Source organism: Ananas comosus, linkage group 4 (assembly GCF_001540865.1).
Source record: "Ananas comosus cultivar F153 linkage group 4, ASM154086v1, whole genome shotgun sequence".
Taxonomy (NCBI): domain Eukaryota; kingdom Viridiplantae; phylum Streptophyta; class Magnoliopsida; order Poales; family Bromeliaceae; genus Ananas; species Ananas comosus.
Genome location: NC_033624.1, coordinates 2,290,743 through 2,315,932, shown reverse-complemented (window position 1 = coordinate 2,315,932; position 25,190 = coordinate 2,290,743). Strand labels below are relative to the sequence as shown.

The following is a 25,190-nucleotide window of genomic DNA, read 5'->3' as shown; positions in this document are numbered from 1 at the left end:
TATTCTTGTGGAGACCCGTAGTTAAGGGGCCATCACTGCAATTTACCCCAATAAATAGAATTGTAAATTTCATAATGCAGTAGAGTGCTCTTTAAGTGCAAGTTTTCCAAATGCATCAGCCTTTTCTCCTGAAGTGAAAAATGTAAGCAACAGAACTTCAAAAACTAAAAGATTACACTTGCACCGAAAGAAATGCTGCTACCTACAAATAAAGTTATTTAAGAATATGTCGTGCACGACAAAATAATATATACACGTGCCGAGTAATTTCAGATGAGTTGTAGTTGATAACTTACCCAAAGCAAAATAAAAAGCAGGTGTAAGAAACGAATCCTTTAACAATAACCAAAGCAGGCTTCGAAATGGAAAATCTGTTAAACTTCAATGGATGAGACAGCCGGAGTAGAAAGATGAACCACACCAAATGCATTCCCGTTTCCTACAAGAGTCTGCAATTAATAGACAATAATAATTCACTTCATGAAGCAAACATAGAAATAAAAAATAAGAAAAGTTATAAAGTTTAATTTTTCTTGCCCTATTGTCGTAGAGCAGTTATGCAAGAGGCAGGTTCCCAATAGATTATTAGGGAAAAAAAAGAGCCACACAATATAAGAGAGATCAACAAATTTCAGCCTATTAACCAATTGTATAAAATCTCCAAAAACTTAATTCATCATTAGATCTGAGTGAAGAGTTTGAGAAAAAAGATGATAGACAAAGAAACTTATTAGTAGCCTTTATAGTTGGATAATTGTCTAAGCAACAAATCGACTACAAATACATTATAAAATTGTTCCCAACCATTACAAACTTTGACATTTAAAAATGCATCAAAACCATTACAAATACATTAGCACGCATATTTACGTTCTCATTAACAGGATTAACTTAACCAGTCATCTTTTGGCCCACTACTATTAATTTAGGTAACCAAATGTGTGTATCATTAGATCACCTAAGCCTTAAATGCCAGAGTCAATGAAGCTGAAAAATCATCTAAAGAACATCAAAAGCAATAGAATGAATTGATACAAATAATGACACTGTCAATGTTACAATGATCTGTTGGTGGTAAGTGCACATTGTAAATAACAACCTGACTATAGTGAATAATTTTATTTCTCTCCTACAAGCTTGATAACCAGAAGATATTAACACATCAATTGCCAATTAAGAATTAACAGTTAAAAACAAAGATGTTATACCTCAAGTAATTGCTACGTTTTAACACCAGTATCTATAAAACCGAGTTTAGCCAGATAATTATTTTCAGCAAAATCATGTAGAGTACGATGTGTCCGGGCCCCTCCAAGGTCACTGTTGCTGTTTTCTTGGAGCAGCACTCTTCCGCATGCATTAGGATCCTGAAGATACAACAATATGATAGTTAACCTTTTCTTATCTTGCCCGCACGCTCCTACCCCGAAACCCTCCCTAATATGTATACGAATCTACTGCCCAAGAAGCCAGGGGCTTGAGCCCCATTTTTGGAGCACACAAGCAGGGTTCGAACCCCTGACCTCTAAAACAATAACACCTAGATAACAACTGCTGGGCTAGCATTCCTCTGTTTATCGAATCGAAATTTTAGAATAAAACAGCATCACAAAGCAATCCATACTGACAAAATGGAAGTCAATAGTATTATCTTTACAGAAGTACATCCTCCAACCAAAAATACAGTGGATTATGGAATTTGAGCAATGTAGACTAATTAAATCACTTCAAACAAAATTAAGTTATAAGGAGAATCTATATTCAACCTGTAAAAATTCCAGCATTTGCTCTTCAATAGTACCCCGCATCGCCAATGTCTCCACATGGATGGTGCGAGTGGCACCCATCCGATGAGCACGGCTGATCACTTGTTCTTCCATGCTGATTGATTATAAGAAATTCAAAATGTACGTTAAAAGAGCTCAGCGTGATGCATTGAGAAGCAAGAGGAAGAGAGGCACCCAGGAAAAAAAAAAAACAATAAGTGAAATGGTTTTATTATTTATAGAAAATCATTACAAGAACTTATATCTTCTTAGTAGCTAGAAGGTAGAATAGCATACAATCTAGTGCTAGAAGCATTTTAAAATGCTATTAGTGGTGCTAACTCAAAACCTATTTCCTTTTAAGTCCTTTTCAAATCCATTGCTGGATCTCTAGTTGTTGCCTATCAATCAATAAAACAATTACCTTCTGTCCCATATAGGTTCCATCAAAAATACGTGTGTAACAAAGCTCAAATCAAGGCCTAAAGCTGCACTTCCATCCATTACCAATGCCAAGCAGTTTGGATCTTGCTGAAAGCTCATCAACGACTTAATCTGTGCACAGTGGAAAAGAATAAGCTCAAGGAAATATAAAAATTAAAAATAAACAAAATCAGTGAATACATGAATACCTTTTTGAAAGAATGCAGAGGACTGTACATTGCAGCAAATTTGATGCCAGCAATTGTCAACTACAGAACAGAAAACATTCATAACCATCTGCTTTAAATCATGAAGCATACAACTATATGAACTGTAACAGCTTAGACTGCTTGAGTACCTGCTGCTCAATGATATTAATATGCTCAAGAAATTGAGAGAATATTATCACTTTTTCAGGCAATGTCCTAGAAGACATGCCATCAGTTTCAGAACCAGTCTCTCGATCATTTGACACACTAATAGGTACATTACTATTGGTATCTATACTAGCAGAGTAACCAAATTTTCTATTAGATTCCTGCACCATCTTCAACTTTTCAACCAAGTAAGCAACTTTGCTGCTTGATGTTGATTGCCAGTCGGGATCCCAGTCATCCTGCATGAAACTGAAAAATCTCAACCAGAAAAAAGAAAAAATAATGAAAAGGTAAAAATGTATAAAGACCCACCCTCCAATTATAGGCTATTTTGAAATACGGCTCAGGTCCTTTTATTATTATTATTCTTGACACCCGTTTAACCCAAATCTGAGTTGTTTCCATCAATTGAATTGAGGATTCTATTAAATTTAATGATGATTTCATTATATTTAACAGCTTAGCCCTTTGTCCAGTGGACAGAAAGGGCAGATCCATTAACAGTTAGTATCCGATAGCTAAAAGAACCCTTAATCTTAAAGAATCGCAAATTCAGCTGACAGAAATAACTCAAACCAACCGACTTGAAAGTTAAAAGGGGTGTCAATCAAAAAATATATAAATAAAGCCGGGAGATCTATTACAAAAAGGCCTATAGTTGATAGGTGACTGATGCATAAAACTTCACAAATGACATGCCTGTTTGTATGATGGCTGCAACTCTATAAGATCTTTAGGAACTGGCCATTTAGGATTTGGGTTTTCTGGGCGTGTTAGTATTTCAGGGGACTGCATCTCATAGTGATGGCCACACCCCGGATAAGTACATTTCTCACTATCCAGAGCAACGCAACCAAGGCATAATAAATGCCGACATGGTGTGATAATAGGCAAACGGCACCAATATTTGCACCTAAAAGCAGAAGTTTCAGAATACAAAAAGAAATTGACATATACTAGACAATAGGATGTTAATTGGAAAAGGCATCAATTACCTGAAACAATTACATCCATCCAAAAGCGAAATTCTTATAAATGCATATTCTTCTGAAAGAGGATCAAGACCATGCTGCACTAGTATATCCATCGTTTCTTGGATATCCTGACCGGCATCCACTACTTTAATATGCCCTGCTACACAACAAGATAATCGTATGTTCCTAACTGTTCTACTTCGGAACTTCCATTGTTTGGGGTTCAGCAGTGATTCGACATGAGAAGGATCATTCCAATCGGCCATCAAAATATTTCGGCGAACAGTAAGAACTAATTCATTGTAACTCTTCGCGTGCTCCTCATTAAAATCTAGAAAAGTTACTCTTTTGATGCACGGAGGAATATTATTTAGATCAGATTTTCTTGCACTAATCATAGTCCTTTGAAGTAGTTGTATAAGACGAGACCGTCCCTCCTCCGTCTGAACCTCAAAAGGTCTCTGAATTCCGGCCTCCCAGTATTCCTGATTCTGCCCATAGGCTTCTTCATGAAGAAATTTAAGCATTGGCTGAAGATGAGACACATGACTATTGGGTGTATTTGGAGTTGGCGTTCCAGTTAAAATCCATCGACTTGATGCAGCCAACGAGACTGCCATCTGCAATTTGTTCGTCAAGCTGAGACTCGAACCAAGAGTATGCCCTTCATCTAGCATCACCCTAAGCCAATGTATTTGCATTAGCACACTCCTCTTACGTGGACCCCATTCTGCACTTAACCGATTGAATGTGGTGATGACAATGTCGTAGTCCCATGCAAGACTGTGAGCACAGGGCTTCTCCTGATCAGCCGAAGCCCAGATATAAACTCGCAATTGCCCAGGTTGAATATGCCTCTCGATTTGCATTTTCCAGTGGTCAACTAAATTTGCTGGGACAACAATCAGGGTCGCTTTAGACAAATACAGCCTGACTAAGTCCAATGGCTTGGTAAGAGCAATTCTAAGTGCAACTGTATCAAACTCCAAATCATGGAGCTTGGATGGATAGCACCACCGAGTTATACGTCTTTCAACCCTTCTTACAAGACCAAATGCTTCAAATATCTTATGATATCCATAGGTTTCTTCACTTAGGAAAGATTCTAAACTTCGCCTCACGCCAACTGTTTCCATTTCTAGAAGTTTCTTTTGAGGAAGATTGGCCAACCAATTTAAAGCCTTCTTTGTTTCAGAATTGAAAGATGTAAAATGCTCTTTTAAGACACTAGTGAAGAAGGACACATTTTCTTCTTTTCCCTGTTGGGTCCCTTTTGTAGAGAATCCTGGCAAGTAAGTTATTGTTTCTTTAACGTCCCAAGACTCCTCTGGCGCTGCGCAGTTCTGATAGAAAGGATCAGTGTTCATACTACAAAACCATACAGCTGTAGCATCGAGTGTACTTCTGCCTGTCAGCTTCCGCCACTTTCTACAAGAATCACACTGAACCCAGGTCTCACTAGAATCGGAGACAAAACTGCTATCTCGCCTCAGCTTCTTGTGCTGGTTGCACAAGGCAGTACACAGCTTTGAAGGATGCCAACTTTCTGCAAGATCTAACAAGCTTGTGTCACTAACAACATTGTCTCTTTTCTTTCTGATATCGCCACAGCCTGAAACTTGGGCAAATGTGTCCATAAGATTCCTCCTAACACAGCTCAAGCTTTTGCTGCATCTAAGAACACGTGTGCGTGGCATTGAGTGGGTCTCAGCGCAAAATGAAATCGTCGGCTTCCCACATGAAGAGGCTGCGGATTCTAGAGGACGATCATGATTCATCGATCTACCTCCTTTCTGTGAGGAGGATCTTGAATTTTCAACTGAACTAATTCCAAGTGGAAGTTGGGGAGAAGAGACTTCCCCCCTTCGTACGCTTTTCCCCAAGAACCTTTTCCAAGTTGACATAATGTTACCTCTGATCAAGTTATCCGCACCGACTTCATAATACCCACATCTTTGATTGGGTCTATGCATGCACCACGTAACATCTACTCCCTGAGGTGGGTCAGCCAAAGTTTCTTGAGTTTTCAGAATAAGAGATAACGCAGTTATTGTCTTTCCTAATCCAGGTTCATCACAGAACATTCCTCCACGGAAATCATTAATAGTTGGAGCCTTTTCAGTATGTATTTTTCCTGAAGTAGTATTCATGTAGAAAGAGAATCCATCCTCAGTACAGAAATCCTTATACAGAGGGTGCGCCAGAACATCAGGGTTACGCTCTCGCTTTAACATCCACTCAACAGCTGCCTCTTGATGGGGAAAAAGTTTAAGCTTCATGCAAGGCATGACGGATGCAGCCAGGAACCTTAAATATCGACAAGTCATTGAAACCCTAACTAGGTCCCTTGGGCCAAGGTGAGTCAGCACGCTTGTCAACACTTCATCAGGAAGGTTCCAAATTCCATTAGTTCTAGATGTATCTTTGGGCTTTACTCTAATATAATGAATTTTCTTTTCCAGATCAACACTAGGCAAGCTCTTAAATATTTCATGAAGATCAAATAACTTTTTATTAATGGATAATGGTGTTCTCCTGTGCATCTCACATCCAAGGACGTGGCAGTCACAGCAGTTCCAAATGGATTTATCATCATCATGTGTATGATCTGGAGAGTCCCATTCAAAATTAAGTAAAGAATTTCTTAATTCCCACATGCAGCTGTTAAGAAATATGCATCAGATATTTGACAGAAGCATCAGAAAGGTAGCATATTTCATATAAGAAAAACATAGTGATTCATACATGAATTAAATGTCACCGTCGGCAGCTGCCAGGAGGTCATACAGACATACATTATATGCCGACGATACATCCGTACATATATGATTAAAATACATATAGTGGCTAGTTTCCTCACGATTTTCGAACTCGCTAATAAGTAATAATGTAATATCAAGAAATTCTAAATGACTATCTATGGCAACAAACAGTCTACCTACTTAGTTCAAGGATTTCGAGAACCTAGTTTTGGACTCTAGTTCCGGTTTTATGTAATAGAAAATCAGGCTGAACACAAATACAGCTATATAGAATGATATTATTTTGTATATCTTTATATTCCCCGACAAGATTATTTTTAATTGTGCAGTATCAACATTTTACAATACTATTTACACCAAGCGAGACATTTAGTAATGCTATGTTTTGTCTCACATAGTTTAGAAGCATGACAGTTGTAGTTGACTCTAGAACTAGTTAAGTAACAGCTTTACCAGATTAACCCACTTTAGAGCTGAAACCTGAGAACCAACAACCCCAAAAAAACAGTTTGGAAACTGCTACAAGATTTAGTTATACAGTCGTACAAGTAGACCCTAACATGAACAGTACATGGCCCAGGCTTTGCTGTTCCTTACAAAATTGAAACCTTTATTGCTAATATTACTGTTTGATTGGTCGAACCTGAGTTAGAAGCCTAGTCTTAGTTGCAACCATGCATGCCAGTAATAGTACTGAAACCCAATATTTAGCAAGAAAATATAGAAAACTTAACAAGGAGAGTTCAAGAACGCACCTCAAGTGCTTAAATACAGAAGCGGCCACCGCCGGCGACCACGGGAATTGCCACCCCGACCACGCCGCGATCGGCAAGAACACATCGACCAACACCACCGCCCTCGATTCCCCCTCTCCCCGAGCGGAAACGCTCAGCACCCTCGCCTCGATCTCCACGCACCCGTGCGCCACCAGCGCGTGGAGATGGTGCACCACGCTCGTGCTCCCGTTCACCACAACCACGCCCCTCCGCCGCCTCTTCCTCGACGCCGCCGCCGAGGCCGAGGCCCCGCCGTCGCCCGGAGCGGAACTCCTCGCCTCCCCCGGCCCCGCCCCGCCGTCGCCGTCGCGGATCGGGACCAGCGAGATCCCACACTCGGATCGGAACCCGACATTGGGGCCCTCGCCGAAGAGGTCGCACGGGGCGCCGCGCGCTGGGGTTTGGGGAGGCGGATCAGGGTCTCGGGGCTCGGCGACGGCGAGGACGGCGCGGAGGAAGCCGCAGAGCTTGCGGCGGTCGAGGGGGTCGCCCTCCATCGAGGGAGCTCGCAGAGGTGGGGAATTGTGCGTCCTAGGGTTTCGAGGAGAGGACTAGGGTTTGGGAAAGCATTGGGGAGGAAGAGAGAGAAAGGTCGAAGCTCGAGAGAGAGAGAGAGAGAGGAGGGGAAGGGGGAGAAGGGAAGGGCGAGAGGGAAGAGCGACGACGAAGCGGCTCAAATCTCGGTACGTTGTAGCGGATGCTGTAGAGCCGTTTGATGTCGGAGTTAGATATGATTCGGTTGCGTGTGACATCATAACTTATCGACTTTTTTATATTTAAACTCTAGTGCGCATAAAATTTTGAAAATTTCTGTTATTACTTTTTAATCTACAAATTTGCCCATAATTGTAGGCCGCATAAAAATTGAAAGAGACCCATGTAAAATTTGACTTATGCTAATCGTATTTAAGTAACATTTATAGTAAAATTTAGCTCTTGTGCCAAACAGAGATCTCTCTTCTTAATTGAAGATATTAATTATTCAACTACTTTGGGGATAACTCTCACATATAATTTTATAAAATTTTAAAATATAAAAAGTATTATTTTATATATTTTAATATATTATAAAAAAAATATAAAAACAATAAATATTTGGAAATCTTATAAGATCATATACAATCCTGTATAATTAACAATTTAAATTAAATAAAAAAATTTTAAAACCATTTACTATAATTTTCTTAATAAAATTAGTTATAATAATTAAAAGTTTAAAAAAAAAAAAGAGAAGGAAAAGTAAAAGGGGGCAGACGGGCGGCGCAGAGATGGCGAGGGACAGCTGCCTGGCGCGCGTCACCGCCGGCGTTGCGATAGGCGGCGCCGTCGGCGGAGCTGTTGGTAACCCTAAATCCTTCTCCCTCTTCCTCCCTTTCTCTCTCCTCCCCTTAAACCCTAACACAAAAAAAAGAAAAAAAGAAAAACACTAAAACCCTAGGGTCTCCTCAGAGCTCTATTCTTACCCCTGGATCTGTTGCACGCTGATTTGGGGTTAGCAATCAGCGTCCGACTGTAGGAGAAGGATTTTAATATTCTAGGGTTTCAATTTGGGGGTAAAGGAATGAGATTTTGAAGTGATTGACCCATTAAATTTTTTAGGCTTAATGGAAAGTAGATGAACAAAAAGTTATTGAGAATGATTTTTTTTTTCAGGTGCGGTTTATGGGACTTATGAGGCTATTAGATACAAGGTATGGTTTCTTGATTTTTTGTATCTGGACATTATTTTCGTTTTTGTGTGTTGTAAATGATGGTATAAACATTTAAAGAGTCTGATTTGGTGTGGATTGAGATTGAAGTCGGTTTGGAAATCTGCTTTGATTATTGCTGTTAATTTGCGTTTCAAATCAGCCGTAGCCGCAGTTCTTGCATCAGTTATTATACTTTTTACATGCTGTTTGAAGCTCTTCTGAATCGAATGGCATTTAGGGGTCGTGCGATTTGCCGGTTTATAGCATTTTAGGAATGTCGTATGTTTTACATTTCGAATGACAAGTTCATTTTCGTGTCCGGGGCTTATATATTCTTGTTAATGGCCTACTGACGACAAAACCTCCGGACCCGAATTGCCAACTAGTTGGGAACCTAGAATGGTTCCCCCACTTTAACACTTTTAGCAGCTTCCTAACTTGAGTTGCAGGGTGACGATTTGAATATCTTGAATTGAAAATATGGAGGATTTTTGGAATATTACAAACCGTGAAGAGAATGGCCCGTTAACACCTAATGCTTACATAGGTAGTATACCTGTTAGTCTTCGTATAAATTCATATCTGCCGAGTAAAAGGTTTGTGGTTGATAGGTACTACTGACATGTTGTCATAGAGGCTGTTATAGAACCTTGAATTAATGAAACAGTAAATGGTACAATTATTATGTATTGTCTATTTAGTACAGAAATATTTTTCTAAAAAAGTATTCATAAACTAAAAAAAAAAGAAGAAAAAAAAAACCAAATTAGAATGATTGCCACCACGATTGTTGTTACTGGACAAAATTCATCAGGAAGAAGATCTTCTTTCTCACCTTAGCTTGTAAAACGAAACTATGCAAGTACTATTTCAAATGTTTAGAGTCTACAAACAACTCCATGCAGAAGTCGATATGTACTCTCCAAAATAAAGAAGCAAGCATATGCTTCTTTATGGGCTCACCTTCTTAAAACTGTTTTTTTTTTTTTTTTTCAATTAAAGGGCATATTCTTTCTTTTCTTTTTTGCAATTTGATCTACTTATGCCAATTACTGAAGTTGGATATGTTATTTGATTTGTGTTGCCACTTTGTTTCCTGCAAATATTTTGTTTTTATGCGCTAAGGCAGATACTCTTAGAGGATTTACAATGTTCTAAATCTTTGTTGGTTTTGCATGGTGCAGGTCCCTGGTTTACTCAAAATCAGACATATTGGGCAAACAACTCTTGGAAGTGCAGCTGTTTTTGGGCTCTTTTTGGGAGCTGGGAGTTTGATACACTGTGGAAAATCTTACTGAGTGCGCTCGGAAAATTTGAGGTCGACATGTAAGGGTTGAGTTCTGCGCAAGAAGTGGTCGAAGTGAATGTCCTGTTTTTTGCTGTGTATTTGAAGTGATTTTCTTTGACATGTATTGGTGCTCGGGCTCAAAATGTACCGTTTCACCACTTTTTCCTTCCATCCAAATTAGATCGAAGAAACAAAATGGTACCATTTATTGAAATTTGTCAAGTGGTGTTGGAAGTTACTAGTGACCAACCAAATAATGCTTGTGTGCTAATAATGAGTTTATGCATTTAGGTGGTTGCCGACTAAACTATTTAGCATGAAAATTCCTAGAGATCTTTAACACTAACAAATCTGTGTTCTCATTGATGCATTCAAGATCAAAGATGAATTTTAGTGTAGGATTTTCAAATCCAATGTAGGATTTACAGGACATAGAAAAAAGAATTGTGTTCTCAAGCATATGCCTAACGTACATCACAGAAAGGTCAAGATAGGTTCAAGAAGAAAACCAAAGCGTTTGAAACCACAGTTGACGCATGCTATTGGTTTAGCCTACCAGAAAGCGCTACTAATGAACATCAAACATGTCATTAATTGAATGTATTACAACAACTTGACCTCCTTGTACAACAGAGTGGAATACTATAGAACGAGGCATTCTGTATACAACACTCTACAGCTTGAAGATGTTCAAAAGGTTATCAATCTCTGAAGACAGTACATCACCAGTAGAAAGTATAATATAAACAAAGAAAAATAACCTAAGCACCGGTTATACTGAAATGCCCCGGAAGATTGGTCATCTTTACAAAGCAAGCGACTAGGGGTGTATGTTGAGTAAATAAACCTTTTAATACCCCTTGACTATCTGTATATAAATCAGCAAATAAATTAGTTAATGATGGCCAGAAATTCAAAGTCATTACATGATCATGATCAGTGAAATATGAAATAAATTGGTTGGAAATAAGTATATTGTTCCAGATATTGACGTATTAAGCGAACAATTGGTTGAAGAGAATGAGAGAGGCAAAGTTGCATATACTATAACTGACAAACAAATAATTATAAGTTTATAACCACAAGCAATATTTTAAAGTTGTATAAAGTAGTCTCTTTAAAATAACAAATAATTCTAAACAGGAATTGTGACACCCCAATAATTCCACATTGGAGGGAAAAAGATTTCTATATAGAGATATGAGGACTAAGAGCTCTGATAGTAATAACTGAGCTTAAGCATTTTTGGCCAATGATTTGAATCCAACAAGTTGTTAGTGTTAGCAGACAGGATCGTTACAGGGACTAATGGAAAGTTTTCAAAAGCCTAACATTTTATCAGGCACAATTAGTGAACAATTTGGCCAATCAATACATGAATGAGATACAAAGTATTCATCTTCTTGTCCTTCATGTTGCTGTGTTTGGTGTCTATTATCTAATGTAGAAAGAGAAATTAGCACGTCATACATCAGATCCCACTATAATGAAGAGCAAGAAGGATAAAACATGGAGAGAGCACAGATAAAAGTACCTTCTACTTGAGCGAGCTGTCCGTCTTGTCAGACCCCGATCTACTGAATCTTGCATCACTGAGCTTCTGATTTTCTTCATTTTAGATTTGGACACACCTGCATGTCATTGCACATTAGCATTCTTTAATATATATACATGTTTTTTAAGATAACCAGTGAACTGCTCAAAACCTTTAGGAGAAGTTCTTGGCGATTGAACCTCCTCGCCATCTGCCTCGAATTTTGTCACGACACTTGAGTGGCAACTTTCTTCCGACACTGTATCATTTGATTCAGATGAACTCTCCCTTTCCATGTCGTCTCTTCCCTCTACTGAAGGGTTGATTACTTCACCGTTTGCATCTGTGCACAATTAAGAAATTACTTATTCACACTCAGCAGAGACAACATCATTACCAATAATAAGTGGAATAAGTATATGTCTTTGATATGATATCACTAATATGCTCAAGGAATATGCGATTTCAGGCAAAGAAGTTTGAACACAAAAGCAAGACTCAAATATACGGTGCTAACGTAGTTTGCAAATGGAGAAAGAACCAAACCAGCAATGCAGTGACTCAAACTAATTACCTTTCGCAAACTTGTCATTAACTTTTCCTCCTTTCTTATTTGTCAGGAGGCCTTGAAGACTACCCACTTTCTGCTGGTGTGCACGGGCATTTCTAGCAGTTATCTCCTGCTCCTTCCTTTCCATGTGAACCTTATTAAGCTTCTCCTCAAATTCCTCAATGCACGCTTTAAGATCTTGCTTAGGGAATTTTTTGCACTAAATTATAATAGGAAAGATAAGTTAGATTGCTACTGTAGTAATACATCAAAAGAAAATGACTCTTCAGAGTATAATGCTTTTTCCCAATAGCATGTATGAACAAGGTGTAATGAGTATTCCACTACCTTGGCAACTATGCTTCGGAAGTGATTCATCACAGAATCTTCAGATAAAACATGTTCATAAACTTTGAAAGACTCAATAAGTTTTTTCAACCCCTTTTCGCTGAAGGTTAACTGAGATAGGCAATAAGCAATATACTCCCATTGTCTTGTATCTGCAACAGGAACATGTGGTTGAGAAAGGCCCATGATTATTTGAAAGTACAAGATAACTAAAAGTAAGCAACTGATTATTGAAATTTAGGACAAAAACTGCAGAACAAGCTAAAGAGATCAAGCTTACATTTAAGCTTCTCTAATAATAACAAGCAACAAGAGAAACGCGAAAAAAGTCAAAAATAAAATAAACAGGAACAGGCCTCTTGAGGGGAAAAAAGGTGGCAAATGAGGGACATCATTCCATAAGAGTAATTACATCTTTGGTTCCAAAACAAGCCATTCTAATGTGCAAATTTAACTTCACCAGGAAAACCATTTCTATATTATTGCTATCCAAATACTAATTCACAGAAATCCGCTCCCTCTCGCAATTTTGATTGTCAATATTTTATAAATCAGAACCACATATTTGGAAAGAAGTTCAGTTTATGATGACTATGATGGTCCGTCAAACAATAAGGTTGCAACTCGATTGAAAATGATCCACGCTGAAGTCCAGACCTAACCCAACCCAAGCGTTAAAAGTTCAAACTGCAATTGGAATTACAAAAACCTCAAACCCTAACCCATCCAAACGCATCGAGGATTGACATTAGGTTGAGCCATTTAGCGATTAGGCTGTGTCAAATTCCAGTGAATCAAACAAAATTGATCTTATTTCTACGTAAGACATGAGAAAGAAATACTGGACATAAAACTGTGGGCTGTGTAAACAAGAACTCTTACAAACATAAGGTGACCTGTCATGTTAAATTCAAATTGATATAAAGAATGCAAATTTGTGCGACTTATATTCAAAAGCTATTTTATATTTGTGTTTGTTTTACATTTGCATGAGAGCATGTATTTGCCTGCAAGCTAGCATATAAAGATCATATTTGGTTTGAGATCAACCCTAAACCAAGCAAACTTCAGATCAGGTTCAAATTTCTCAACCATAAGCATCTAATAAAGGATCGAATGAAGGGACACACCACAGATTGTGGCCCTGCGGGACTTCTCCTGATATCTATAAACTAAAATACTAAAATAATGGACAGTGTAGAAAGAAAACACAAATACGTATCTCCAAGCGTTGCACATAGTGACAAGACAAACAAATAACATAGAGAAAAGAGACCAAAATATTAGAAATAAATATCCATAAAAAACAGAAAAATCTACCATAACTATCCCCCAAGATTCAATAGTTGATGATTACATAAAAACAGTATCGATCTAGAATAAAAAGTTAAAAGTTAAACGCTAAGATAAAAGATTTGCAAGGGAATATGGATCAACTTTCATGCTGACTGTTGAAATAAAAAGCACAAAACAGATAAAAAGAAAAGGTTAAAAGTTAGAAGGCACTTTTATGTTAAAAAGAAGCATACCAGTTACACCAGTGAACCTGTTACATAGCTTCTCAACAAGGGCTTCCATTTGTTTGTCCTAGAGACAATTAGGAGATATAGGTAATGAGAACATAGTTGATAAGCTAAAAAGGTATGCTTTGACAAGAAAGATAAGACACCATCACCTTCTTGATAGAATTTATTAAGAATTGCATGATGTTGAAGAAGGATTCCTCCTTAAGGTTTTGGTTGCACAATCTGCCCAATATATCTGGAAGTAGATTGTAGATTGGATTGTTTCCTTCAAACACAACAAAGCAGCCAACATCAGAAGGAGGTATTGCCACTAATTACTATTCAATTTCAAGCATTTAAGTGATACCTTTCTTTGACAACTCATGGAAGAAAAGTTTGGCAAGACTTGAAATCCTTTCATCCTCATCTTCTATCCGTGTAGCCATTTCGTTTATGTACCCTTTAACCTGTTAAAACATTTGACCTAAGCATAATGGAGTTTTGTAACGCAAGAAGAAAATGCAAGAAAAAAAAAGGATAAAGAAAAAAAAAAAGAACTAGGGTCAAGTCAGCATCCTGCACCTTCATCATGTCATTTAATATAAGATGGGAAAGCACCAAAACAGCATTTTTCCTCACGGATACCGAAGGATCTCGCAAGCGAGCATACATATATTCAGTCCAAGGCTCTAAGAGATTAGGAAAGCGAGCTGCCAAGTCGCCAAGAGCTATTGTGCAATTGGAACGTACAGTTTCTGATGTAGCATTCTCCGCAACAGTAAAGAGGAGCTGGAGATTAGCCTCACTGAAAGTTCAAATAATTACAGATTGTAAGCCATCATTTGCAGCATGAAGCTGAAGCAGTTGAAATTTGATATTTCGATATCATCGCAAATGAAGTGCCTATTGGCCTGGCTTACGGAGCAGATTGTCTGCTCCAAAAGCAGCAAATAGGCCTTTTGCGAATAAAACATCTTGAGGTTTTTTGCCATGGAAGCTGAAATTATTTTTTGAAACCGAAAAGCAGAAGCTCCTATTTACGCCTTCTACTTCTGCTGCAGCGAGAAGCTATTGGATGGGATATTAATGAAAAAAGTCGGTGATGCTTTTCCAAACAGCTTTATTGTAACAACACTTCTGCAGTAAGTAGAACCAAGCCAAACAGGCCTTACATATGTCCTGCACCGAATGTCTTACCAAAAGTTGGAGTCAATAATCATCAGTCTGCAAAGAGCAAGCATTGCAGAAGCCTGCAACTCCGGGTACTGCCAAACAAGGTAATAAATAATGCCTCTTAAATTCTAAGAATAAGACTGACTGATAGCAAGCAAAATGATTATTATATGGCTGTTGAAAGGATATAAAAATTTGAATTATATGAGAAAATTTAGAGAACATGAAAATAACCTTCTGCATCAAATTCAAGTTTCTACAAAGCTTTGAAAGAAAGGGTGCACAGTATCCAATCAGATTTTTATCAATAGGACCACAAGAAACAATTTCTTTCTCTGCTCTTTCGGCAAGTGTATCTATTACTATGTCGACTGATGCACCAAGGCCCAATTCAGCATTTATACCTGGCACCTGAAACAGGTACAATAAAACTCATAAGAAAATACTAAGAATCATTAGCTCTCATATGCCAACAACAAAATACAAAATCAGAACATAACTAATATTACAAAATAATCAAAAGAATTTGACAAAAAACAATATAAGTTGTTTTATCAAGTGAACACACACCTCAGATACTTCGGTGGAACCGCCATGAGGATTCCCAGCGAGAGAACCTGATTTCTCCTTCTTTCTTTTCTGTTTCTGCACCTTCCTCAGACAGCTTTCAATATAGACCAATTGATTTAGTGCAACATGACTTACAATGAAAAGAAATCTACTAAGTTTCACAGCTGGCACCGTGGAAAGAAAGTCAGTGCTTCCCTGATCTACACCATTCGGCACTTCATCTCTTACGGTACAGCTGAATACAGAGCTGAGAGACCTCTTCACGATATCAGCAGCAAATTTTTCGGGTGTTGGGTGTAATGAATATACAGCATTTATGGCTTTATCAGCGGCTGCATACCAAATGTTATCCGGGAGCCAAAAGCCATTTATTAAGCTCTGTAGAACAGCAAACACCCTAGCCCCAGAACTTCTTATTTTTTCCTTATCTTCCTCAGAGAGTCTTTCAAGAGCAGCACATGCTGTTCTTGCAAGTAAAGTTTCCTCCTTAGCCCAGCGGCCAAAACCAATATCAATTATATCCTGTATGTGAGTACTCAGAATGCTGGAAGATGCTTTTGCTGCCATGCAGAGAATGGATAAAGCCCCACGGCTTTGCACTGCCACCACTCCGGCGATATTAAAGCAAAAGTAATCCCACAAAGCTGATATCTGCAGATCAGTTAAATTATTTGATGCTCTGCTGTCATTTGAACATTACATCATTGAATGAAATCTATATCTTATGTTCAAAATTAGAACTATCAAATTTATTTGAACCTTTGTTTATCCAACATGTCTAAAGGACAAAAGCATTCTGATTATACAAAGCTAAAAGGCGATTAAACAGCAAATTATATGCAAAATGAAGCAGTTGCAGAAATCTAAAACAACATCCAAACTCAGAACCTTGGATTGTTAGAAAGCATAAATGAGTAAGAGGAACCAGGGAATTGGTAGTCAGAACTCTAGAGGAAGAGAGAAGACCGAAGCTAAAGAAAAAGAGCGAGGGAGAGGGAAAGAAGAGAGAGAAGAGGAGAATCACTTCTAGAGGTGACTGGTCAAAAAAATCGAGTGAATTAACACAAAGAAGAAGCAAGTTTCACAGCAACTAATAAGAACACATACTGTGCTTGAAGAAATTTCCCCTTTGGACACCAAAGAACTAATCAAACGTTCCAACGCTGCAAGGTCACCAATGCTAGAACCAATTGCTAAGGTTAGCAAATTTTTAGCAGTTTCAATTGGGCCTTTTCTTATATATATAGTGATAAAAGCATTTTCCACAGCTTCATATATAGACTTGTCCTGGGAGAATACCTGCAGAAACAAAGAAATCGACAATGTTAATTGAAATATCTCTGGATATCCAACATATATTGAGATTCTTCAAGGTTTACCAAAGGCAACATTTTGCGGAGGCACTCTTCTGAGCCGTCGATTTGAAACTGCCTGCATCTCATCAGCAGAAGTATTGTGTTCTCCACATCAGTAGCAGAAGATGAAGCCAGCAGCTGGACCAAGGTTGGCATCAGCGAAGTAATACACCTCGAGAACCGCAAACCAGCCTCTAGAGAGGCTACCAACGCCCTAATCTGCTCCAAATTCCCAATATCTGGAACGGCTGCACCATTTTCTTTCTGCTCCTCACTACAAGGCAAGCAACTATCACTGACGCTCTCTTCTTGATCCACCACTGCTTCTTTAGTAGAGGTACCCTCAACTTCATGAGCATCTTCTGAAGGGCTAGAAGGTTCTATCCCATGCAATTTCTCTTTATATTTCTCCAAAGTTGCCTCAAAAGCTGCAACACGAAGCTGCGGGCCAAACGGGTTATGTTGCAACATAGTAATGAGAAGATTCAATGCTGACTTCCTCACCATTGCACTCTTATCCTCCAGCCTTCCAGAAGCAACTGCTGCCACCTCATTCCACAGACCAATAGAGACAGCATTCTCTTCACAAAGCTCTGCCCACACTTGAAGGACACGACTCCTAGTATATGCCGACACATCTCTGCACCGTTCGACCAAGATCTCTAGCATAGCCTGCTTGCTCCTCAATCTTAAGGATTTAGAGCTAACATCACCTTCAGAATCTTTGAAAGCCTTTGCAACCAGCTTGCCTAAAACACTAACGAGAGCATTTCTGATCTTGAAAGACTCCCCACCAAAGTGAGGGACCAGAACACCAATATTGGTGGACATAAGTTTTGGGGACCGGGCTGCAAGCTCTATAAGAAACCTCCCCACGTTCTCCGCCCCAATACCATCCCTCGAATATTCTTTGGGATCAGCTCGACCTATCTCTCTAATAAGTGAGACAGCAAGACTACCATCGCCAAATTTCTTTTCAGCGGCAGCAACTGCTTCGGCAATGTGAAGAACAGCATAATCGAATTTATGGATTAAGTGCAAGATCGATGCACATGTCTGATCGGTCCGCTGGTGCTTGGTTGCTATAGTACCTATGATCCGGCCAAGGCCGTTTCTGGTTTCTTCATCCCTCAACAAGTTTTGGTTCTCATAAAGAAAGAAAGTGCACCTAAATTCCATAAATAGCTGTCACAAAGTAATTAAATAAGGTAGAGGAAGAAACATACTGATCATATTACTCAAAGGCCGTACTTCGAAATAAACGAGAGGTAACTTTCATCGGTGCCTGTAGATCCGAAGAGCAGAGAAAGGTTGATCTCGAGAGAATTCGCAATCAAATTGACTATCCGACTCCTTTGAGCTTCCCAATTCCACGCATACCCTGGATTTTTCTTCCGGCCCTGCGTGGCCACCTAAAACCCACATAACAAAATCAAATCTTTTTCACCAGAAGAGTAAAAAAAATAAAAAATCTGAAAACTACTAGGGTTCTGTGCTTGATGAATATACCTTAGAACTGCCACCGGTCTCACTACTAGACTCCTCAGCAAGGACAATGTTAAGGAGAAAGAAGGTGTAGATTTTGAGAGCGTTGCGGTGGGAAACGATGAGGTCGGCAATGGCGACACCGCCAGCTGGCGAAGAGTCGTCGGGGGCACGCAAGAGGGAGTCGGCGTTGGGGAGGAGCACGCTGAGGTTGGAGCGGAGGGTTTCGACGAGGTTAAACTTGGAGGAAGGGGCGAGGCGTGGGAAGTCCCGCACGAGGGAGTATATGCGGTCGAAGATATCCTGCTCCTCAACGCAGAAGAGCTCCTTATCGGATAGATCAAAGGCGACACCTTTAAATCGCCAAATTAAAGCAAAATTAGCTCAAAATGTGTCAAATTGAAGGGAAACGAGAGATGCGCAACTGGGGTTCCATCGTTCCAGATCGAGTCAAAGAGAGATTAGCTACTTTAAGTAATATTTGCTCCAAAAAGAAAGGGGAAAGGGTGTATGGGGATAACCTTTGACGAGCTCTTCGATTTCGGAGGGGCGGAGAGAGGAGACCTCGATGGGCGATCGCACGCGGAGGCGGTGCTCGTCTGAATCGTCGTCTTCGTCTTCCTCGAGGTCTCTGAGATCGGATGGGAAGAGGAAAGGGGGCGCCATGAGAGAGAGAGAGGAGTGAGAAGGTGCGGAGTGTTTTGGGAGCGGAGAAAAGAGGGAGAAGGAGAAATGGTGCTCTGCGGTTTGAAGCAGAGGGAGTAGGGCTCAAAATATGGGGAGCGGGAAAGTAATTTTGGTGGAAATGTATGGAGACCCCCCTCAACTATCGACGTTTCAAATTGGCCCTTAACTTCAATTTTTTTAACTATTTTTTTTTTAAAAAAAAAAGCTATTCTAGTTTACTAAATTATCAGATTTCAAAACTTTATTGAATTTCGTAATAATTTCAACTGATTAGATTACTTTAATTTATATTTTTAGTAAATAAAATTAGATCAATTAGATGGTCATTAATAAGTTGATTACAAATAAACTTGTATAAAAATCATGTCATATATGTAGGCATTTAAATTATCACGGGCCAAACAAATATTTTGGTCTTTAATAATATTTTTTAAAATTGTTATTTATTATTTGATGGGATGCGTTGCAAATTAACTAATTTTGATCATAAAAAAAATTGTAGAGCATATCATATCATATAGAATTAATATTTAAAAAGTTAAGAAAGAAACAACAAACAATGCAATACAAGATGAACGAGGCAGTTTTTTTCTTAGTGAAAATATAAAAAAATTACTTTAATTATCTCATATTTTTTATTTGACTGACCTTGAAAAAATTTAATTTTCCTATCTAATCATTAAATTTATTTAATTTAAGCTGGTTAGTGACCTTTTAATTTTAAAACTTAAATGCGCCATTTATGTTAACAAGTTTACTTAATATATTTTATACAATTCACATAGCTATAAATTCATTAAGATAAGCAAAGAGCTTAAATTTGTTATCCAAAAACTCATCGCTCTATTAAAATCAAACAAATTAAAAGATTAAATATTAAAATTAAATTTTAAAAGATTAGGCAGTAGAATCAAAATAGTGTACACTTATGATAAATTTGGTATATTTTTTACTTTTTGTTTTTATTAAATAATAAAGAGCTTTGTTGTATTTAACCATTTTAACCTCTTCATATTTTTTTTAAAAAAATAGCCCTCAAAAAATTGTAGTCACATAAATGGCCCTTCCTCGACCACACAAGCGTCTCGCAGGACAGAAGAGGGGACAGCAAAGCCGGTGAGGCTGCGCGTGGAGGGAGAGCTCGGGATAGTGGTGGTGGAGATGGGATCAGGGAGGTGGGCTGTGCTGCTTGGGTGGTCGCGACGAGGAGGTTGGGAGTGCGTGGAGGGGATGGACAGGGACAGAGCCATTAAGGGGTCGGCAATAGCCACGGCCTCCCTGAATTATTAAAATTATATAAAAGTTTCTTATAAGTTACAATAAAAATTAAAATATTATAAATTTTAATATTAGGGGAGCTAAATTATTTTTTTTTAATAAAACTTGTGTTTGAATTTTTTTCCGAACCTCTTGTTCTTTTTCCTTCAGCTTTTACGGTTTTGCTCCTCTTTAAACATATTATTGCTACTATTGTTAGCAATAGATGAACAGTAAACTTGATAAACTCTTTTTTTTGGACTTTTTTCGAAAATAATCCTGTAAAATTTTATATTTGCCAAACTAATCCTGTGAAATTTTTATTTGTGAAACTAACCCTCCTCTCGCCACGTGGACGCCACGTCAGGGATTCCTAAAAAAGACGGTGAATCGTTCACCGTCTTTGATATTTGTTGTGAAGGCGGTGAATGGTTCACCGTCTTTATAAGACGGTGAATCATTCACCGTCTTTAGTACAAATCCCTACACTGCGCAAATCTTTTCAAGTTCATAATATGGTGTTCTTGATAAGACGGTGAATCGTTCCCCGTCTTCTCGAGAGCACAGAAAAGGCGGACTTGAGAGGACGGAAAGAGAAAAGGGTGGAAAGAAAAATTTTGCACTAAAGGTGGTGAATGGTTTACCGTCTTCTAAAGACGGTGAACCATTCACCACTTTTACAATAAAAATTATAAAGACGGTGAACGATTCACCGCCTTTTTAAGAAAATCCGGACGTGGCGCCCACGTGGCGAAAGGAGGGTTAGTTTTACAAATAAAAATTTCACGGAATTAGTTTGGCAAATACGAACTTTCACAGAATTATTTTCGAAAAAAATCTCTTTTTTTTACTATTCAAAGTCGAATTTTTTACCGTCAAATTTAAATCTTAGCCTCTTCGAAGCTTAATTCCTGGCTTCGTCCCTAGGGACGGGGATGTAGAGGAGTCCGCGTTGAATGAGCACGAGAATTGGTTTGCCAAATCAATTCTCTTGTTCATTTTGCCAACTTGGTCCTCTTCTATTAAGTGTGGCACTTGCATGAGCAATAGTGGGTCATTTCTGCAAACATAATTTTGCAATTAGAGGTGATGTGTTAACAGAAATATCTTAGAAGGGGCTAATGCAGAAAAAAAAAAAAAGAAGGCCCAATTATAATATAAATATAAATATAAATAATAAAATATAGAATTACTATGCTATCGGAAGTGTAGAGGATATGATACTTTAAATTTTTGATCATTAGATCAAAAAATATACGGTTGGAATGATTGCGGAACCCTCAAAGTTGAGTAGCACTCTAGAACTGAATGGTCCCTACAGGATAATAATATTAATTCAAAAATGATAAAAAGAAGTGATCTAAGAACTAAAAAATTAAAAGTATCATATTCTCTATACTTCCGATAGCATAATAACTCTATTCTCTATACTTTCGATAGCATAATAACTCTACTCAATAATAAATAATGTAGATATATATAGGATTAGTCGGCAAGTAGTTCGAAACCTTGGTGAGGAGGTTTTTACTGTGAAAAAGTCCCAGAGAATCCGAGATACCGCGGGGGACAACGCCTATAAAGATTAAAAAACCAGAGCTGTATTTATCGCTCTCTCTCTCTCTTGTCTTCTTCCCTTGCAACATCTTCGAAACCCTAGAGAAAACCCTAACCCTAGCCGAATCTATGGAGGCGAAGATCGGCAGATTCTTCGACTCCGTCGGATCCTTCTTCTCCGGCGGCGACAGCATCCCCTGGTGCGATCGCGATGTCATCGCCGTGAGTGTTTTCTCGCTCTATCCGGATCATATTTCCCCGTAAATTCGTGTGGTTATCATGACCCCTTAATTTTGTATTTTATTTTTGTTTCTTTGTTGCGATTTGTTACGCAAAAAAGGGTTGTATCTTGCGGTTGTCTAATTGTGAGCGATCGTAATATAAGATGTTGCCACTACCTCTCCAGATATTAATTAATTGAGTTGTTATTTGGATCAATTCGAAGAATTAATATGAATAAAAAGATACGATGCAAAGTTATATTGCAATGAAAGATTTCGCCTACTGTTTAGTATTTACTGTTCAAGAGATAGCTCTTTTTCATTTGTTCCATCTTTGTTTCTCATATGAAAAAAAGGGGGGAAAAAAGAAAAAAAAAATTGATTGCTTAGGAATCTCAGGGAACTTGAGCCATAGTGTTTTTTAGAAGTGATTAGGTGGTTGGTTCCTTGTCGATCCAGGACTCCAAGCATAAAATTTCTCCAGGTGGATTTCCCAGGCATGATTTTCACAACACTGTTTTAGAAACAGTTATCTTCTTTTCTAAGTGTTAAATGTTTTGTGGTGCTGCTACCTTTCATCTTTCACCTTAGTTCTTTTGACGTATTTAGCATCCTCAAAGTTACCGGCTAACAATTCTTATGCTTTTGTGTAGCTTACATGTTTCTTGGTCCAACGCTATATTCTTTATCTGATTGGTTCTTGGTATGCATGTCTAATGAGGGGGATAACTTTACGCTTGTGCAGGGTTGTGAGAAAGAGGTTGCTGAGGCTGCGAGTGAAGAACAGAAGAATGAAAGCCTTATGAGGTTATCATGGGCTCTTGTTCATTCCAGACAATCAGATGATGTGAACCGTGGATTAGGCATGCTAGAAGGTGAATTAATTTGTCATTGTAGCATTAACCTTTTTCCTTTTTTTCTTTTTTTTCCCCTAACTTCTTGAGCAACTTGTGTATGTGGAATGACTTTGTATCGGCAGCTTCATTGGGCAATTCTAGCAGCCCACTGCAGATGAGAGAGAAGTTGTACTTATTAGCTGTTGGATATTATAGAAATGGCGACTACCCAAGAAGTCGACAAGTTTTAGAGCGGTGTTTAGAGGTATGGTCTGCAACCAAAATATTTTTCTACTTGAGTCGGTATATGTTTGCTACTCATAAATTTAGTTTTGTTTCGAACTTCTAGCTGTGCATCTAGCGATGGCAACAGGTCGGAGTCTGGACGGGCTTTTTAAAAACCCTAACCCAAACCCAACTACCGAACTCGAAACCCGAACCACATGAAGCTGGACCCGTCCGATTTCGAAAATTCATAATCAAAACCAAACCTAACAGAAAAGGGAAAAAAATGAAACCCGAAATTCTGACCTGAAGCAATAATTTCTGTTTACCAAATTTCAAAAAAATACCTCATACTCCAATCTAAATTTGCAAAATGTAAATTCAAATTTTCATATATTATATAAAGCCGGTTTGGGCTTGGATTTGGGTTCATGTTTGGCTTCGAGTTCTTATACCCATAAGCAAAATCCATATCCATTTAGCATCGGTTAAATCCTCCCCGTTCAAGTTTGGGGTTGGATAAAATCTCAGGTGCCCATACCCATTGACATCCCTATGTGCCTCTCTACACTTTAATGTTTTTTTTTTTTTTTTTTTTTTAATAGAATGTAACATGCTTGTTATATTGCATTTCTTTATAGCAAATAAGCTCAACTTTTCATTTCCACCCAATGTATTAAAGTTTTGCTAATTTTTGATGCATCTCCTTCTAGCTTCTTTGTTGTTAAGAATATTTTTGTAGACATTAGTACTTTAATTTTAACCTCTATATGTGTGCGCGCCCTCAAATTTTAACTTGAAACTTATTATGCTGTTCAGAAGATCTGCAATACAGAGTAATGGTGGACGTGTGCTCCTTTGTTTAGAGAAAATCTTTGCTATTGGATATAAGAATTTCAATGTTTTCCTAAGACATTCAGGAGATATCAGGTTCTGATATTAACATTATTCTGTAATTTGTAGATTGCACCTGATTGGAGGCAGGCTATCTCATTGAAAAAGGCAGTGGAAGATAAGATTGCTAAAGGTGAGACGAAAACTAACTTACGATGCAAGAGGCAAAAAATTTAATTTTAACATATTTTTCAGAATATAGACAAATATATGATCGGCTTCATTCGAACATATACATACAATTGATATATCGGATCTTTATTTTATTGAATCCACTCCATGTGCTTTTAGTTAATCTTCTATTCACGTGTTTTTACCACTAATATACTTAATGAATTAATGATATTGTCGGCGAACAGATGGTCTGATCGGCATAGGGATAGCCACTACTGCTGTTGGGCTTCTGGTGGGTGGAATTGCTGCTGCTGTCGCCCGAAAGAAATAAAAGCTTTTTTTCTTTTCTCCCTGAACTTATTCAATGAATATTCGAATACTTTTTCTTCCTGTAATGTAAGCTGTTTCAGTGGTGTCTTTGGAAATTTGACAAATCTAAACGTTGTAAGTTACTCTTATCGTTTACCTATTAACGTGAAGAAGTGGATCTTTTTTTTCTTTTCTCCCTTTTTTGAAGAATTCAACATTAAAATTCTTTTTATTTTAGATGATGAAATCATACTTTAGTTGATCCATAACATCTTGCCTCTGCTGATTAACATCTAATATTGGTGGAAAAGGGACCACTTATCTTTTCCTGTGATCAGATGAAGAGACCAAGGGATGATTTTGACACTTGCTTGCCAAGATGATGACATGTATAAAAAAAAAATCAAGGAAAAATTCGTGGAAAGCATTTATCAAAATTATGTAAAATAAGATTATGTTCCCATTTACTGTTTTTTTAGGATTAAGTATTAAGCATCTATAGCATATCTTAGGAGA

The 25,190-nt window shown here is 38.1% G+C and overlaps 4 protein-coding genes across 7 annotated transcripts; 2 read left to right on the top strand and 2 right to left on the bottom strand.

Annotated features, from left to right (window-relative positions):
* LOC109709446 (F-box protein At3g54460) lies at positions 22–7,834 on the bottom strand. Of its 3 annotated transcripts, none has more exons than XM_020231700.1 (9): positions 7,058–7,834; positions 3,562–6,201; positions 3,266–3,479; positions 2,548–2,805; positions 2,399–2,458; positions 2,191–2,321; positions 1,767–1,881; positions 1,209–1,367; positions 22–439 (listed from the first exon to the last, which is right to left on the bottom strand). In XM_020231700.1, the coding sequence occupies exons 1-8, from the start codon at positions 7,573–7,575 to the stop codon at positions 1,221–1,223; spliced, it is 4,083 nt and encodes a 1,360-aa protein (XP_020087289.1). In that variant the 5' UTR covers positions 7,576–7,834; the 3' UTR covers positions 22–439; positions 1,209–1,220. The 3 variants fall into 3 exon arrangements, with proteins under 3 accessions (XP_020087289.1, XP_020087288.1, XP_020087290.1); XM_020231699.1 differs by having other exon boundaries at positions 22–449; positions 7,058–7,832; XM_020231701.1 differs by having other exon boundaries at positions 22–449; positions 3,562–6,148; positions 7,058–7,150.
* On the top strand, positions 8,292–10,314 carry LOC109709620 (reactive oxygen species modulator 1). The gene is made up of 3 exons (XM_020231927.1): positions 8,292–8,419; positions 8,732–8,769; positions 9,954–10,314. Exons 1-3 carry the CDS (start codon positions 8,347–8,349, stop codon positions 10,065–10,067), a joined length of 225 nt encoding a protein of 74 aa, XP_020087516.1. The 5' UTR covers positions 8,292–8,346; the 3' UTR covers positions 10,068–10,314.
* LOC109709619 (condensin complex subunit 1) lies at positions 10,627–19,324 on the bottom strand. Of its 2 annotated transcripts, none has more exons than XM_020231924.1 (17): positions 19,099–19,324; positions 18,602–18,930; positions 18,344–18,504; positions 17,117–18,260; positions 16,845–17,036; positions 15,738–16,388; positions 15,402–15,578; positions 15,192–15,259; positions 14,577–14,799; positions 14,362–14,461; positions 14,165–14,280; positions 14,019–14,076; positions 12,490–12,641; positions 12,166–12,361; positions 11,764–11,934; positions 11,592–11,688; positions 10,627–10,925 (listed from the first exon to the last, which is right to left on the bottom strand). In XM_020231924.1, the coding sequence occupies exons 1-17, from the start codon at positions 19,241–19,243 to the stop codon at positions 10,922–10,924; spliced, it is 3,984 nt and encodes a 1,327-aa protein (XP_020087513.1). In that variant the 5' UTR covers positions 19,244–19,324; the 3' UTR covers positions 10,627–10,921. The 2 variants fall into 2 exon arrangements, with proteins under 2 accessions (XP_020087513.1, XP_020087515.1); XM_020231926.1 differs by lacking the exon at positions 10,627–10,925 and adding an exon at positions 10,935–11,495.
* LOC109709276 (mitochondrial fission 1 protein A-like) lies at positions 22,033–24,867 on the top strand. The gene is made up of 5 exons (XM_020231427.1): positions 22,033–22,297; positions 23,042–23,171; positions 23,276–23,397; positions 24,321–24,384; positions 24,611–24,867. The coding sequence occupies exons 1-5, from the start codon at positions 22,205–22,207 to the stop codon at positions 24,694–24,696; spliced, it is 495 nt and encodes a 164-aa protein (XP_020087016.1). The 5' UTR covers positions 22,033–22,204; the 3' UTR covers positions 24,697–24,867.

Bases quoted from the DNA above. Each gene is read 5' to 3' on its own strand.
- LOC109709446 (XM_020231700.1), bottom strand. From the start codon at position 7,575: ATGGAGGGCGACCCCCTCGACCGCCGCAAGCTCTGCGGCTTCCTCCGC. The intron at 3,480-3,561 runs GTAATTGATGCC...TTCTGCTTTTAG, and splicing joins GATGGATGTAATTGTTTCAG to GTGCAAATATTGGTGCCGTT. The intron at 2,322-2,398 runs GTATTCATGTAT...CACTGTGCACAG, and splicing joins CTCTGCATTCTTTCAAAAAG to ATTAAGTCGTTGATGAGCTT.
- LOC109709620 (XM_020231927.1), top strand. From the start codon at position 8,347: ATGGCGAGGGACAGCTGCCTGGCGCGCGTCACCGCCGGCGTTGCGATA. The intron at 8,420-8,731 runs GTAACCCTAAAT...TTTTTTTTTCAG, and splicing joins CGCCGTCGGCGGAGCTGTTG to GTGCGGTTTATGGGACTTAT. The intron at 8,770-9,953 runs GTATGGTTTCTT...TGCATGGTGCAG, and splicing joins ATGAGGCTATTAGATACAAG to GTCCCTGGTTTACTCAAAAT.
- LOC109709619 (XM_020231924.1), bottom strand. From the start codon at position 19,243: ATGGCGCCCCCTTTCCTCTTCCCATCCGATCTCAGAGACCTCGAGGAA. The intron at 17,037-17,116 runs GTAAACCTTGAA...TTGTTTCTGCAG, and splicing joins TCCGCAAAATGTTGCCTTTG to GTATTCTCCCAGGACAAGTC. The intron at 15,260-15,401 runs GTTATTTTCATG...CTTGTTTGGCAG, and splicing joins ACTTGAATTTGATGCAGAAG to TACCCGGAGTTGCAGGCTTC.
- LOC109709276 (XM_020231427.1), top strand. From the start codon at position 22,205: ATGGAGGCGAAGATCGGCAGATTCTTCGACTCCGTCGGATCCTTCTTC. The intron at 23,398-24,320 runs GTATGGTCTGCA...TGTAATTTGTAG, and splicing joins TTTTAGAGCGGTGTTTAGAG to ATTGCACCTGATTGGAGGCA. The intron at 24,385-24,610 runs GTGAGACGAAAA...GTCGGCGAACAG, and splicing joins GGAAGATAAGATTGCTAAAG to ATGGTCTGATCGGCATAGGG.